We start from the raw sequence: 16,031 nt of genomic DNA, 5'->3' as shown, positions 1-16,031 counted from the left end.
GATTCGTGACCAGTATTTAAATTAAAATGCATTTGCAGAAATGCTTTTTCATTTTAAGAATGTGGCTGCATTATTTGACTCATACATAAAATTAATCATCAATCATCCTATTTGCATTTTAATTTTCTTCTTCAAGACTGCTCATTCTTTCACTTAATTAAAATGAAAAAGAAAAAGACATTTGAGATTTAATTTTCAAAATATGCCCCAGCAAATAGTTACCAAAATTCAATTTGAAATGTAAAATTTGAAAATTAAAATGCATTTACAGAAATGCTTTTTCATTTTAAGAATGTGGCTGCATTATTTGACTCATAAATAAAATGAATAATCAATCAACCTATTTGCATTTGCATTTTCTTCTTCAAGACTGCTCATTCTTTTACTTAATTGAAATGAAAAAGAAAAAGACATTTGAGATTTAATTTTCAAAATATGCCCCAGCAAATAGATACCAAAATTCAATTTGAAATGTGAAATGTAAAATTTGAAAATTAAAATGCATTTACAGAAATGCTTTTTCATTTCAAGAATGTGGCTGCATTATTTGACTCATAAATAAAATGAATAATCAATCAACCTATTTGCATTTACATTTTCTTCTTCAAGACTGCACATTTTATGCCATAATCAAAAAGAAAACAAAGAGGACATTGCTATTTCATTTTCGTGGTCTGCCCTGCAAAATAGTGACCATAATTCGAAAACGATTTAGCAATCTGAGCGGCGCAGGAGAGTGACGTCAGTAGCCGGTCTTCTTCGGCTCCTTGCTGACCGTGCTACCCATACCCATCTAATACGGTAGGGGGCGGTGTGCACTTGGACGCATCACAGATCAGCAACTTCATCAACTTGAAGAAAGAGAAAGGAAGAATCGTGTGAAAGTGAAAAGCATGGTGCATCGGAAACCATGGCTAAAACCGTGGCAGAGCTGCTGAGGGAGGCCGCTGCTGCTTTGGAACAGCATCAAGTTCAGCCGCAAACAGCAGTTTCCGACTCAAGTCTTTCTTCAACACCTTCTGCTCCTGAGCGCCGTAACAATGCTCGAGGTAAGATTTTAGCAAGAAAAGCTAGCAAAATAACATGCAGTTGCTGGATCGATTTATTATGATGTCGTTCAAGCATGAGATTCACTGTTGTTGAGTGTTAGGGCCCGCCAGGCAAGTATCAGTGATTAGTTTTTTACTGACGTTACAGTTACAGTGGGTTAGAGAGTTCACACTAACCATTTATCTGTTTAAACAACTAACTTAAACGTCAACAACAGCAGGTCTGACATCAGTGTGGCCCGTTTAATTAAGCATTGGCGCCGAGTTCCGTTAGCATCACTGAAGTCACAATAACCACGGTAAAGCACACCCTCGAGTGTAATAATACGATTATACAACAACCACCAATAAAAATCGAATACATAATCAAAATTTATCCATAATGTGGAGCAATACGCTCTCAAAATATAAAATATTTTTGCTAGTGTTCTGTCTGTTTCAATGGAAATACATGAGGTCTGACGTTAACTAGTCCTGGGGGGTATTCCAGAAAGCGGGTTATGTGAAAACTCAGAGTAGTAAAATAATTTTTCATGGACTGTTCATTGAGTTACGGAGTTAATACGTCTGCTGACTTGACAGTCATTTAAGCTAGTAGCAGCAGGTGCCGTGTCTCTCAGTTTGAGCTTATACTTTGTAGACAAAGACTGAATGACTAAATAAATACCACACAGTCCAGCAACTTTTTCGGGGGAAGCCCTGTGACATTGACACGTTCAATAATTTTCATACATACAAAGCTGCCTTGGTTTGATTCTAACCCATAAAATATGGTTGTCAAATATTGAATCTGCTGCATCGTGAAATTAATAAATTATGCACAGCTAAGATTAACTGATATGATATGGAGTACCTATTGACATCAGTGTGTAATAAGCCTGGAGGCCATAGCTAACAAGCTGCAGTCAAGACCCTTGTAAACTTGTATACGTTTCACAGATATATTTACACTACTATTAATTCAGCATGATCTTGATCATGATAGAAATTAAATTGCATCATGCCATCTTGCTGTTATGCATTAAATTTTTAAGCAAAAAAATATCCATTGATCAAAGGAATTGTTGGACTGTATGTTTATCTCACCATTTATGTTTGTATGTTTATGTATAACTACACTATATCCTTATTATTTTATTTTTTCATTGTTTCTTCTTTTTGAAATATTCAAAATAAAGTTAAATTCAGTTCAATTTATCTTCTGCTTTTTCCCCATATTTCTTCCAGCAGAGGTTTTGAGGCTGTTCAGTCCTTACCCTGCACGAGGTGTACAACGGAAGTCAACCTCACCAGCCATCATGTCCAAAAAGTTAAAAAAGACCACATATACTAACGTTTTCTTCTGCCTGGCTAAAAGAAAGGACAGTGACGTCCCAACCCCAGCCGAGAAAAGAGCACTTGAAAGGGCAGGTCTAGGGGAAAGGAAAATCACATTCCCAGGTAGGTCTACAAGTATGTATTGCATAATGTCAAGTGTAAGGGACCTTTGGTAACTCAAAGAAATATAAATTAGAAAAAGCCATTTAACTAAAGAACAAAATATTGACTGTACAAAAGTTAACTAAATGTGCGCGCTACAGTTAGAACTAATGTACTATGAAAATGCTAAATAAAATGTGTGTATGTTGTATAAAACAAAACCCATGTGTGTTGCCTTCTGTCTGTAATGTGCCATGTGCCTGAAACAAAGTAAACTAAATTAGGACAAAATGAACTAAATGTACACTAGAAAGAAATTAAAGTGTAAATGCCAGAGGGTTACTGACATTTAGACCAGTTGTGAGGCCACAGGTGTGGCCATCGCAGTCAGTAAGACCAATGCCTCAGCTGTGCTACTTAAAATGTCAAAGATTGGTCAGCTAGCTAACTTTAGGGCACCAGAGGAGGTGCGCCAGGCAGCAATGCCATAGCAAGCTAACATCATCCTGTAAAGAGGGTATGTACATGACGTCACAGCATGGAGGAGTCACAGGGTTTACACCCGCTGAATGGCAGAAAGACAAGAGGCACCATTAGCTTGAATGCCGTGAAAACACAAAAACCACATGTAAAATTGTAGAGCTGTTGTGCGATTGACTATACAAATATATTCAACATGAGAGCAGAGCTATCTTTTTACAGACTGCTGAAAAATAAAGACAAGCATCACTAAAATTTACAAAAACTACTACATGAATAAAACATGTACAATGTAAACATTGTACATATTTACATATTTTAATTTCAAATGTGTTAATAAATGATTGTACATCTTATTTCTTCTTAAAAAGCACATCTTATTCACTCAAAGAGAAATGACATCTCAGTCAAACAGGTGCATGTGTATTAACATGGGTTTTTTTCTATTAAGCACCTCTGAGGGCAGTACCAGCACTGTGTTATGCTGAGTAGAGCTGTTAGGACTTGTCCATGATGTTGTATTAAAGCACAAATGTTTACATTTTACCTCCACGCCGGTTATAATACTGTTTTGTTTTGTTTTTTCCTCAGATAAATACTGTGGTGCATCTGACTTTTCCGATCACCTAGAGTTGAACTTTCCACAACTAAAGCACTGTGGTGGGTTTCAACTCCTGCGGAGCCGGGGCTCTACAAGGTCCAAGGTCTTGGAAATCATTCCTTGCCCAAAGGATGGGTATACTCCAGAGGGCCTGTGCAACAAAGAACTTGGAGTGGGGCCAGCAGTGATTTACATAAGGCCACTCCAAAAAGATATTGACCTGCAGGTGATAATTTGTTTAGTATTATGTATGTTTAGTAGTATGTACACTGAACAAAAATATAAACGCAACACTTTTGTTTTTGCTCCCATTTTTCATGAGCTGAACTCAAAGATCTAAAATATTTTCTATACACACAAAAGACCATTTCTCACAAATATTGTTCACAAATCTGTCTAAATCTGTGTTAGTGAGCACTTCTCCTTTGCCGAGATAATCCATCCCACCTCACAGGTGTGGCATATCAAGATGCTGATTAGACAGCATGATTATTGCACAGGTGTGCCTTAGGCTGGCCACAATAAAAGGCCACTCTGAAATGTGCAGTTTTGCTTTATTGGGGGGGTCTGGGGGGGTCAGAAAACCAGTCAGTATCTGGTGTGACCACCATTTGCCTCACGCAGTGCAACACATCTCCTTCGCATAGAGTTGATCAGGTTGTTGATTGTGGCCTGTGGAATGTTGGTCCACTCCTCTTCAATGGCTGTGCGAAGTTGCTGGATATTGGCAGGAACTGGAACACGCTGTCGTATACGCCGATCCAGAGCATCCCAAACATGCTCAATGGGTGACATGTCCGGTGAGTATGCTGGCCATGCAAGAACTGGGATGTTTTCAGCTTCCAGGAATTGTGTACAGATCCTTGCAACATGGGGCCGTGCATTATCATGCTGCAACATGAGGTGATGGTCGTGGATGAATGGCACAACAATGGGCCTCAGGATCTCGTCACGGTATCTCTGTGCATTCAAAATGCCATCAATAAAATGCACCTGTGTTCGTTGTCCATAACATACGCCTGCCCATACCATAACCCCACCGCCACCATGGGCCACTCGATCCACAACGTTGACATCAGCAAACCGCTCACCCACACGACGCCACACACGCTGTCTGCCATCTGCCCTGAACAGTGAAAACCGGGATTCATCCGTGAAGAGAACACCTCTCCAACGTGCCAGACGCCATCGAATGTGAGCATTTGCCCACTCAAGTCGGTTACGACGACGAACTGCAGTCAGGTCGAGACCCCGATGAGGACGACGAGCATGCAGATGAGCTTCCCTGAGACGGTTTCTGACAGTTTGTGCAGAAATTCTTTGGTTATGCAAACCGATTGTTGCAGCAGCTGTCCGGGTGGCTGGTCTCAGACGATCTTGGAGGTGAACGTGCTGGATGTGGAGGTCCTGGGCTGGTGTGGTTACACGTGGTCTGCGGTTGTGAGGCCGGTTGGATGTACTGCCAAATTGTCTGAAACGCCTTTGGAGACGGCTTATGGTAGAGAAATGAACATCTGTGGCATTGTGCTGTGTGATAAAACTGAACATTTTAGAGTGGCTTTTTATTGTGGCCAGCCTAAGGCACACCTGTGTAATATTCATGCTGTCTAATCAGCATCTTGATATGCCACACCTGTGAGGTGGGATGGATTATCTCGGCAAAGGAGAAGTGCTCCCTAACACAGATTTAGACAGATTTGTGAACAATATTTGAGGGAAATGGTTTTTTGTGTGTATAGAAAATGTTTTAGATCTTTGAGTTCAGCTCATGAAAAATGGGAGCAAAAACAAAAGTGTTGCGTTTATATTTCTGTTCAGTGTAGTATTTGATTCTTTAGCGTATGATAGAATATTGGCAAGGAAATCCCCAGCCAGTAACCCTCACAACTGAAATATGTCTGTACAAAATCCACCAAGCTCTAATGTAAAGAAAGATGTTTGATTGCTTGATGCATATTTATGTTACTATCGTCTCATTTATGCTAGGATCCTCCCAGTGTGACCCTCACTCCTCAAACAACTGGACCAATGGTGGAATGTGTCTACTGTGCAGAGATATTTAGCTTCTCTGAGATTCAAGGCCACATTGACTGTTGTGAGAAGTGAGACATATTTCTTGTTTATACATGAATTTACATGGTGTAAATCGTGAAGTCCTACAGACATTTTATTATCCTAAAACATCAGTTGACACAATTGTTTTTTTATTGTTATTTTATTAGTGTGTCTCACACACTGAACTGTTATGGATTATGTTTTAGATTTCTTCAGTGTATTAACAATTTCCTGCTATCATTCCAAGAAAAAATTATTCAGATTCAACTGCTGAAGAAACCTTTGAGAATCCCCCGTCAGGAAGCTCAGAAGAGACCCGGGCAGGAACCTCAGCTGCTGCTAGCTCATCAAGCAACCAACATCCACTTGAAGAAAATCAAAGTAGTAGCTCTGAAGGTGCAACTGTCTCATAGTTTATAACCATAAAATAGAAGGAGGAACTTTTAACTGCTGTCCTAAAGTCTAAAATGAACTTCTTTTTTTTTTTTTTTACCATTTTTGTCCAGTTTTCACTTATAATGACTTGATTTTCAGAGTAGACAACAGAGCCTGATGTTTACAAGGCAGCCAACATGTTTCGACGTCACTTGCTCAACAATGCTGAACTCATGCCAGAGTTGGTTGCAAGGCTTGATCTCAGATCCACTGAGGAAGATCGTGAAAGGGAGATTCTAACTTTCTACAAAAAAACAGGAATTGACTGGGCAAGCCCATTTTCTGTTATACTGACTGGTAGGTATCTTTCATTAAATGTGTTTTACTGCAGAATTTGTAACAAGAACAGTGATTGCAACTTAAAACTGAAGTAAATCTTTTAACTAGCTGAATAGGCTTCATGCCCAGCTCCACTACTTCCTTAAATTAAAGCAGCTCCTTTATTTCCTGTCTTACATTACATGTCAAATTGATTAATCCAGATGTGCCTTACTGAAGCAGTCACAACAACCATGATCAGGCACACCTGCATTATCAAATTAAAGTAGCTCCTTTATGAAAAAAAGGAGCTGCTTTAATTTCAGGAAGTAGTTGAGCTGGGAATAAAACCTATTGAAATAGATTTGCCCTTACATTACATACACATTCCTATTAAGTCTACAGAGTAACTCCTCGTATTTCAGGTGATGCAGCTGTTGGAGATGGGGTAAAACGGCATTTCCTGTCTATGGTAATGGAAAAAATCCAGTTTGGTTTCGACCTTGACCTCGGTGAGTTTTAACAATTTATTGTATTGTTTTGTTTGTAAAAAAAGCATACAATTTTGCCTCAAACAGAAGTAGTGGGGTTAGATTAACTGGCTCTGACTAGTTGGCCCTAAAGCCCTTGTTGGATTTGGAAAGGTTGGTCACCAAAATTGATCTCAAATTGACAACGGAGGGCGCATTGTGTCATTGCGTAAGCTGTCTTGTACAGATTTTTCACATAATTCTCACAAATAAATATTCTGTAACTGAAAATTGTCTTCTCTCATGTCTATTTTGACTCACCCAAATCCGTTTGTGTGACACTACGTAAAGCATTATCAGAGCTAGATATTTCCTTGAACTGTGATTAAAAAAACTCAGGATAATGCTACTGTCTCACCAGAAATCAGCTTGTATTTGTATCTTTTGTTTTTTTTTTGACTCTCAGAGAGCACTGGCAGAACTCTTCTGTTCAATGGGACAGGCGATCACAAGGTCCCATCCACTTCCAGACCCCTGATAGATGGAGACCTTTTCCGAGTAGCTGGACGTGCCATAGGACATTCTTTTATTCATGGAGGCCCTCGATTCACTGGACTGAGTCCAGCAATGTTGCAGCTAATTGTTCGAAGTAACGAGGAGTCTGCTGCACTTGAGCTTTCTGACTGCCCTGATACAGATGTTGTTGATGTGGTGTCTATAGTAAGTGTCACTTGAAGTTGTTTTATTTCGTCATGACACTACTTTTTTTAAATTCACTTGAATTGATTATTCCTATGCTATCATGCAAATATGTTTACTTTGTATTTAACATAAAAAGCATAGGCCATAAAAGTGATATACCATTGCCTTACTTTATTAACTGCAGCTTGATAGTCAGAGGGAACTGACCCCACAGGAACGATGCGAGGTGAACAACTTGGCCTTCAGCTGGGATCTTCCTCGCATCAGTAATAACAACAGGAGGTGGTTGGCAGAGAAAATCCTACAGCATGCAGTATATGAATAATTCTAAATGAAATTAAGTAAATGTGAGAAAAGATTTTCATGTATTTGCACTTTTTTTTTTTTTAATTTCTCCGCCCTTTTATTGGGTAAAAAACATTAAAAGTAGTCCAACCAAAAATAATTATGCTAAGTATATTGTAAAACAAACAGATTCACTAGTGTAATGTTGTCTTATTTTTTTTCCACCAACAACTGTATCTAAATTATACTTAACAAACTCTTTGATCATTTATTTTTGTAGGTCATTGAACGGAGAAGAACACAAATGAAGCAGCTCCGTAGGGGGCTGAAAGACAGCAGTGTTGTCACCATGATTAAAGAGCGTCCGGCCCTAGCCGAGGTCCTTTTCCCAAGATCAGCAGAACAAGTGATGGACTCACAGGTAATTAGCTTCTCATATGAAACTGCTGACTGTTTACATAAATATCATTATGGTTATTATTGTCATTGTAATTATAAAACTGGAATAAGGCTTTAAGTGTAACATCTTGGAGTTCTATCATTCAGATAACAAGCCTCCATTTTTATATACAATTAAGGTTGCCTTTTCTACCTGTACTTTTCTAAATGTGATAGTTCTTTGCAAAGTAGCTCTACTCTGTTAATATACCCTTTTACTTTATAGTCTTTGAAAATGTTTTTACTTCTTAGACCATCTTGAAAAGGATCATCTGGCCAATGCCAGATAGTGAGGATGAGGATGACCACAGCAACGTGGAGGAGACATGCCTGGTCACAGGCTTTTTGAGAGACTACATTGAAAAAGGTCAGATTATAAATGTTATCTCAGAAAAAAATAGATCTGATTTGGAACAATGTACATCTCCTAGAGCTGTTGCTAATTATTCACACTGAGTCCATATTTATGGAAACATGTTGGTGAAAAACCACATTTTGTAAACAATGTTTTATTTTACTGTAGAAAGTCCAAGTTTTTAAAATCACTCTACAGTGAAGCAGTGACTAATGATGTTCGGGTAAACTTCAAAAAGGTATAATGTAGCTTGTTCTTGTGTTTTAAAATATTTGACTGTCTTTGTAGGGTCTTCTCAGGAACTACAACTCCTCCTGAAGTTCTGGACAGGTTGGAGTATACCTCCCCTGCAACTTTATGCTGAAGTATCTCCGGAAATTACTCTGCCAGTCGCCTCAACCTGCCTCACAACGCTGAAACTCCCACTGAAGTGCCAAAATGACCAGGCATTCAAAGAAAACCTGGAAGCATCTGTGAGATCTACAGAGTTCGGGTTTGGGATGATCTGATTAGAGTGATCTGAGAAACTGTGTCTTTAAAGCAGAGGTAGGCAATAAGAGAAACCGCACTCCCACATTTCCACGCCTGGTTTGTAGTTGTGTTTGTAAATTTTAGTGATGCTTGTCTTTATTTTTCAGCAGTCTGTAAAAAGATAGTTCTGCTCTCATGTTGAATATATTTGTATAGTCAATCGCACAACAGCTCTTTACAGTTTTACATGGTGGTTTTTGTGTACTGTATGGCACATGTGCCCATGATGGCACACAAGGTCATTAACATGGGCACGCAGAGTAATTCAATAAAAATTTTTTAATATACTTTTTGGGATGGCAAAACATTTTTAATAATAAAATATAACCTAATGGTGAATTAAATGAACAATTTGATTCAAAATAATCTGAGATAATAAATTAGGCTCAAAATACACCATTGTTTTTGACAGCAAGAGACACAAAAGACCAGTCTATTCCCAGTCTTTGCATTGACTTTGTGTGTAATATATAGTCATTCAAACTTTTGCGAAATTTCAGGACTTCTATTTTTGCTAAATTTTATGCCTTATTTGCAAAAAAAATCACCACTTTCTTCTCAGATTTTTATGATTTTTTTTTTTTTTGTTGAGAAATTTGGGCTTTTTGTGAAATTTTAAAACCTGACACAAGACATCCAAAAGGTTGCTGACCCCTGCTTTAAAGTTTCAATGGTGTTATTTGTTTGAAATTCATTTCAGACCCCCCAGTTGTGAAAGTTGGTGTTTATCTCTTTTTCATACTCTTGAAGTAAATTGCTTTCAGTTATGGAGCACTTAGACATGTTAAGGCATCACCTCAAAGGGACATTTCCCTTTTTTTGAAGTGGGGTTGTATGAGCTGTAGATTTCACTCTCTCAGAACCAGCATGTAACACAAGTCGTGTGCTTAAAGTCTTGGGTTGGTTACAAAAAGCATTTTATCCACCAAAAAAAAAGCCTAGCAAAAAAACAAACAAAAACGTATTATTTTAAATGTACATTATGTGATATTTCCACTGCTTAACTTTGCCATCAGACAGAGCTGTCTTTTGGCACTATATTTTCTCTACTACTAATAGGGAAGTTAAGCTGTTGAGAATATATTGTGCCAAAAGACAGAGCTTTCAGTTCATGGCCTGCATTACATGCTGGTTCTTGTGGCTGCTTCAGGAAACCTGGAGCGCTCAGAAGTACCTCATGAGGAACTATCCCCTTAAACCAGTTAATAATGTTGACATTATAATATCATACAGTTAAGGAGTGTGATATTTTATTGACAAATGTTTGTTAAGGTTGTGGAATAAAAACTTGTTGTGCTTCCTGCTTCCAGAATGCACCTAAAATGCACTATAACCTTTACAGGTGAACTTAATTTGACCTTCTCTAAACTTTTGAATGAACATGTTCAATGTTTCAGTACTTATTGCATAACATGCTGTTCTATATCAAGGTGATTAACCGCAAAAATCACAAGTGTCTGATACATGAATTGACCACTACATGTTTTGGTTCAGTAACAACTTTTATTTAAACAGTCCTTTTTTCCCCAATTACAGTAGTAGGATGTATAATTAAATTTAAGGCAGACTTGTTTAATATTTGACAATATTTAAACTCTATACAATGTCCAAATCCAAAAGTGGAGCACAACAGGAACTTTTATAACACTATAAAAGTAACAGCTCGTTTTCACTGATAATGACATTCAAACAAGGGACGGACACTTTACCCTAACCCATCTGCCGCTCTTCTATATTTAAACAGTCCTCTTCATCAGGCTGTTCACATTTTGACATGAGACCAAGACAATCGATCACCAATAATAATAACATTAATAAGTAGTAGTAGTAGTAGTAGTAGTAGTAATTGCAAGGCTTCAAGTGGGATGTTCTCAGAGGGAAGTTGCCACTGAGCTTAGAGTGTCACAGTGTCATCAGCAGGTTGTAACAGACAGAGATAGACTGGAAGAGTCACAGAACGGCAGAGAATGCCCTACTTTCATGATAAATCATGTAGCATGAACTTTTTACATTTTCCATAAATTTGACCCAAAAGTTGAATATCCCTAACTTTTTTGGAGTAGTGTGTATGAATGCACCTCTTGGTCCTGCAGCCTCACTCCTATTTATCCAGTCCTGGATAGGAGAAGGGGAGGGGGAGACTGTCACTGCATCAACTGCTGTAGTGTGGCTGTGTAGATGTCCAGTGCATCCAAGAAGGGAACATTGGGGTCAGGTAAGCTAGCCATGTCCTCCTCAGTCAGGTGTCGCTGCGGCTGCACTTGGGGTACTTCAGCTTGTTCCCTTTGACCTCCAAGGTCATCAAAGCCATACGGTCCATCCCAATCAATACCATAGTCTGCCCCCACCTCAACACAAATAAAAGACCATTGGAATTTTAAGATTATTAAACATTTTATAAACTTTGTTGTAACTGTTTCAGAAAACTGAGGCTTTATTTAGACTGTTAAATACAATACAATACAAAACCTATGACATCTTCAAATTTTTCACTTCAAGATTTCCAATTACAGTTTTAAAAATGTTAAGCTATGCAATCAGTTCTCCTAAGCTTAAATATTAAATTTCTGTAATCTAGCCATATCATTTTAGGGTTTTTTAATGTATAATTGAAATGATGGCTCCTAATATGATACACTCAATCGTTTTAACATACCTCATCGGGATCCTCAAGGTTTCTGAATGATGCCCAAAGTTGGTAGGGAGACTGGCTACCTGCTGTTCTCAAGCTATGACTGTTCCAAGCATCCATGAAGAAGGCCAGTTGCCTCTGTAGTTGAGGCAGAAAAGCCCAGTGGAGTGCAAAAAGATGACTCTCATCATCAGGATTCAACATCCCTTCTCTCTCTAGGTTTCGAAAGAGAACATGGAATGGGTCCAGGACTTGGATGTACACATCTCTCCATAGGCGTTCTATCCTGGAAGGGCAAGTGACATGGTAAAGAAAAAAATTACAAACAAAATGAAAAAATGTTTTTGCTTTGAATTATAATCGACAAAATTATAATTTAAATTATTTAAAATTAGAATTGAAGACAAAAAACGATGTTCAAAGAAATGATTGATGTGCATAAAAGCGGTAACTTTAGATAGTCCTGAGTAACAAGCTAATATCCAGCCAGGATTTAGATTGTGACAGACAGTAAAGCTCCGCTGATGAATGAGCTATGGACTGAATAAATGAGGAAATTGAACAGCGTGTCTAACCCTACGCTAGGGCTGGACGATTATGGCAAAAATCAAAATTACGATTAACTGAACTTTTAACCTCGATTACGATTAATGAATGATTATCCCCACCCTTGATGAACAATTATGTTTTTTCACAGTTTCTTTTGTTTTGTATTTTATACTGCCCTCACACCTGGATATTTTGTGATATCTTCACACATGAGTATCTTTAGGGAGTGAAAATAATGATGTTTTAAGGTGTGACGCTGAGGTTAATGTCTAGTTTAGGCACAAAACCCACTTGATTAGAACTATGAAAAGATCATGGTTTGGGTTAAAATGATCACTGGAGACAAGTTTTCAAATTCCTTAAAGATATGCAAACTTTACTGTCATGGCAACAGTGAACACCACGATTAATTGACATGAGCAAGATTAAGTCGATTAAAGTTTCTAAATGTCAGTTTCGATTATTTTTCGATTAATTGCCCAGCCCTACCCTGCAGTTTTATATATGACGCCCTGGTCTTGGTAGAGTACTTGCCTAAAAAACTAAGTATGAAAATGTGTGATGTCAGAGATAAGCAAACTACACACTATAAAGTTTGATGTATTAAGCTTTATGTCAGTGGTCAGAGGAGAGAAGATCATAACATCCAACAATTATGTGAATAGAAAAGAAGAAATTAAAAAAATAAGTTTGAAAGTAGTTCTCTGGTCCCTAAATGTTGTTGTAACCCTTACATACTGTTCGGGTCTATTTTGACCCATTTTTCAGAGCCCTACAGTGCAAGTATTTCACTCACATTTGAGTGAAATATTCCAAGTCTTTCATGAAATATTTAAACCCTAACATAAAAACTCTTTATAGGTTAGCCTATAACCCTTGTTAGCGCCATTATGTTCTCCTGAAATGGTTTTCTCGTAATACTGTGCTACTGAAAACTTACCGCTGGTTATGGACACTCCTTCCAGTAATGTGAGAGTCCCGGTTCTCTCCTCTGTGTTCCACCATGAATTGGGCAACCTCAATGTTCTCACCACCCTTGTCAGAGCACACACGTGATGGCAAACCAAATTTGTTGATGCCACCAATGAAGCTCTCCAACACAGTAGATGCCCGATTGTTCGTTGCAGCAGACAGATAAACAATTAAACGGCTGAAGCCATCTATTCCACCGTGAACAACAAATCTCCAGCTATTGGTAAAAAAAAAAGGAGAAGAAGAAAAAACATCCTTCTAAAATATATAAGGCATCAGATAGCAATTTGAAAAAGGTTCATACACAGCTTATTTGACACAAAGAAAGGTAGGGTACAATGAAGAAAAGTTGTGGAGCGGGTGAACAAACTCAATATATCATATGTTCAAGTATGTACCGTATTAATTTGTGGTTTCCATCTATGTGCCACATTGCATTTGGTGCAGGAACAGAGTATTGCCTCCGTCTTAGTGTCCGATTGGCCATGGCCCGCACTTCATTCCCAAATGGGTCCACTCTTTTTAAGGAGTCACGTACTCTTGTAACTACAACAACAATGACAAACGTTCAATTTCAAAGACAAATTACATGAAATATTAACAGCACTTCAAAAATCAGTGTTAACACAGGTAATGCTAATTAAGGTAAGATTTCATTTATGCCCATCTCATTTAAATAATTCTATTTTTATTTTATTTTCTTATTTTAATTATATCATGTCATTATCTTTTAATCATCCTTGTTAAATAAAGCACTTTTAACTACATTTTTGTTAGAAAAGTGCTATACAAATAAAGTTTATTATATTATTATTATTATTATTACTTAGGTCAAACTGAGAGAACGTGCATTGATTGAGCTTACAGAGAACTTAATGCATTCATATGGGGATAAACTTTATATTAAACTTACTTTGCACTAGCAGTCCCCTAGCATGAAGGAATGACTTCATCATCCTGTATCCTGTGTTAGGGTGACTTTGGTGGATTTCTGCAATGACGGCATCCAGCTCTTCGTCACTCAGTGCAGAATACATGTCAGACATTCTAAACAAACCGTTGCTTTGCATCCTCCGACGGATGGTCTGGTAGCCTACGCCGAACAGCTCCGCTATTTCCTTCACTTTGAACCCATTTAATAAATAATTCTCTATGGCCTCGAAAGGGATGTCGATGGCTGGTCGTCCTCGTCCCCTTTGAGGCTGCACAGCATCCAGTTGTTCCAGGACTGAAGAGAGGTTAGCTAAGGCAACCTCATTAACTTCTGAATCTGTGACGGCAGAGTATACAGCCAAGCTCTCTATGACCTGCTCAACTTGGTCACGGGCATCAGACTCAGATATAATACTAGCATCCACCTGGGCAGCTAATTCTGCCCAGGTGGATGCCTGCACAATCTCAGGGAGCGCCATGATCAGCACAAGGTCAGCAAGGAGCCAGTTTTTTACATTTCAAATTGAATTTTGGTATCTATTTGCTGGGGCATCTTTTGAAAATTAAATCTCACGTCTTTTTCTTTTTCATTTTAATTAAGTGAAAGAATGAGCAGTCTTGAAGAAGAAAATGCAAATGCAAATAGGATGATTGATGATTAATTTTATTTATGAGTCAAATAATGCAGCCACATTCTTAAAATGAAAAAGCATTTCTGCACATGCATTTTAATTTTCAAATTTTACATTTCAAATTGAATTTTGGTATCTATTTGCTGGGGCATCTTTTGAAAATTAAATCTCAAATATCTTTTTCTTTTTCATTTTAATTAAGTGAAAGAATGAGCAGTCTGGAAGAAGAAAATTAAAATGCAAATAGGATGATTGATGATTAATTTTATTTATGAGTCAAATAATGCATCCACATTCTTAAAATGAAAAAGCATTTCTGCAAATGCATTTTAATTTAAATACTGGTCACGAATCGCTTCCATAAAACACATTCTCATTACCATATTTCCTTATAATCATAGCGCCACCTAATGTCGAAAGGAAGTACTTCTTATCAGACACTTATCTTTGGATTCACCTGAAATTTCAGTGCTGTGGTGTGTATTTGATGTACACAAACATGACATATCATTAGTGTCTATGCGTGCTGCAGGGGGTTTAATTTTGATGTCTCGCCATGAAACAGGAAATTGCTATATTTTTGCAGTAAATGTTCTGATCTCCATCAAACTTCAGGTGATTCATATTAGTCCTGCCCTGAAAACATTTATATGACCTTATTTCCTGATACGCATAGTGCTACCTAGTGGTGACAGGAAGTAGGTCTCAAACACTTATCTTTTGATTTATCTGAAAGTTAAATGCTGTGGTTGATGTATAAAAACTTGATGTATAATTACTGCGCTCTCCAACTCCCTCTAGTGGAAAGAGAAGTGATACAAAATGTGAAATATGTCATTCCAGCACTGTATCAGGGATATGCCAAGTCACTCGTGCATGCGATGTCTAACTTTAACAGAAATGATCCGACGCGTCAGAAGGTGTCCTGCCAGCCCCCCCAAGTTGCGTGAAGGTGCGAGGGCCCGTCCATCGCTGCTTGCAGCTTTAATTAGGGCCCGAGCACCTAGTGGTGCAAGGACCCTATTGAAATGCAAGGAATTATTATTATTATTATTATTATTATTATTATTCCTCCAAATGAATTGCCTGTTTGGGAGGCTTAACATACCTGAAAACTCATGAAACTTTGCAGATATATCAGGACTGGTGAAAAATTTGATATTTTAAGGGTCTTGTGCGCGGGTCCCAAAAAATGGCTCAGTAGCGCCCCCTACAAAAGTTTGAGGAAACAGCCC

At 38.0% G+C, this 16,031-nt stretch overlaps 1 protein-coding gene across 3 annotated transcripts; it reads left to right on the top strand.

Moving 5' to 3' along the window:
• The first annotated feature begins 746 nt into the window (after positions 1-746).
• On the top strand, positions 747-10,389 carry LOC126393928 (uncharacterized). Of its 3 annotated transcripts, none has more exons than XM_050050374.1 (11): positions 747-1,049; positions 2,277-2,489; positions 3,540-3,775; positions 5,536-5,651; positions 5,852-6,000; positions 6,139-6,336; positions 6,723-6,809; positions 7,234-7,487; positions 8,035-8,175; positions 8,445-8,559; positions 8,836-10,389. In XM_050050374.1, exons 6-11 carry the CDS (start codon positions 6,177-6,179, stop codon positions 9,054-9,056), a joined length of 978 nt encoding a protein of 325 aa, XP_049906331.1. In that variant the 5' UTR covers positions 747-1,049; positions 2,277-2,489; positions 3,540-3,775; positions 5,536-5,651; positions 5,852-6,000; positions 6,139-6,176; the 3' UTR covers positions 9,057-10,389. The 3 variants fall into 3 exon arrangements, 1 of the variants encoding a protein (XP_049906331.1); XR_007570318.1 differs by lacking the exon at positions 747-1,049 and adding an exon at positions 7,654-7,810 and having other exon boundaries at positions 2,143-2,489; XR_007570317.1 differs by lacking the exon at positions 747-1,049 and adding an exon at positions 7,654-7,816 and having other exon boundaries at positions 2,143-2,489.
• The last annotated feature ends 5,642 nt before the right edge of the window (positions 10,390-16,031 follow it).

Source organism: Epinephelus moara, chromosome 8 (genome assembly GCF_006386435.1).
Source record: "Epinephelus moara isolate mb chromosome 8, YSFRI_EMoa_1.0, whole genome shotgun sequence".
Classification (NCBI taxonomy): domain Eukaryota; kingdom Metazoa; phylum Chordata; class Actinopteri; order Perciformes; family Serranidae; genus Epinephelus; species Epinephelus moara.
The sequence above is the reverse complement of the archived record's forward strand: the minus strand, read 5'-3'. Positions and strand labels throughout refer to the sequence as shown.

What these genes read in the sequence shown, in the direction of transcription:
- LOC126393928 (XM_050050374.1), top strand. Translation starts at nt 6,177, where the DNA reads ATGTTTCGACGTCACTTGCTCAACAATGCTGAACTCATGCCAGAGTTG. An exon ending in ATTTTCTGTTATACTGACTG is followed by an intron (nt 6,337 to 6,722) that starts GTAGGTATCTTT and finishes CTCGTATTTCAG; the next exon opens with GTGATGCAGCTGTTGGAGAT. An exon ending in TTGTTGATGTGGTGTCTATA is followed by an intron (nt 7,488 to 8,034) that starts GTAAGTGTCACT and finishes TTATTTTTGTAG; the next exon opens with GTCATTGAACGGAGAAGAAC.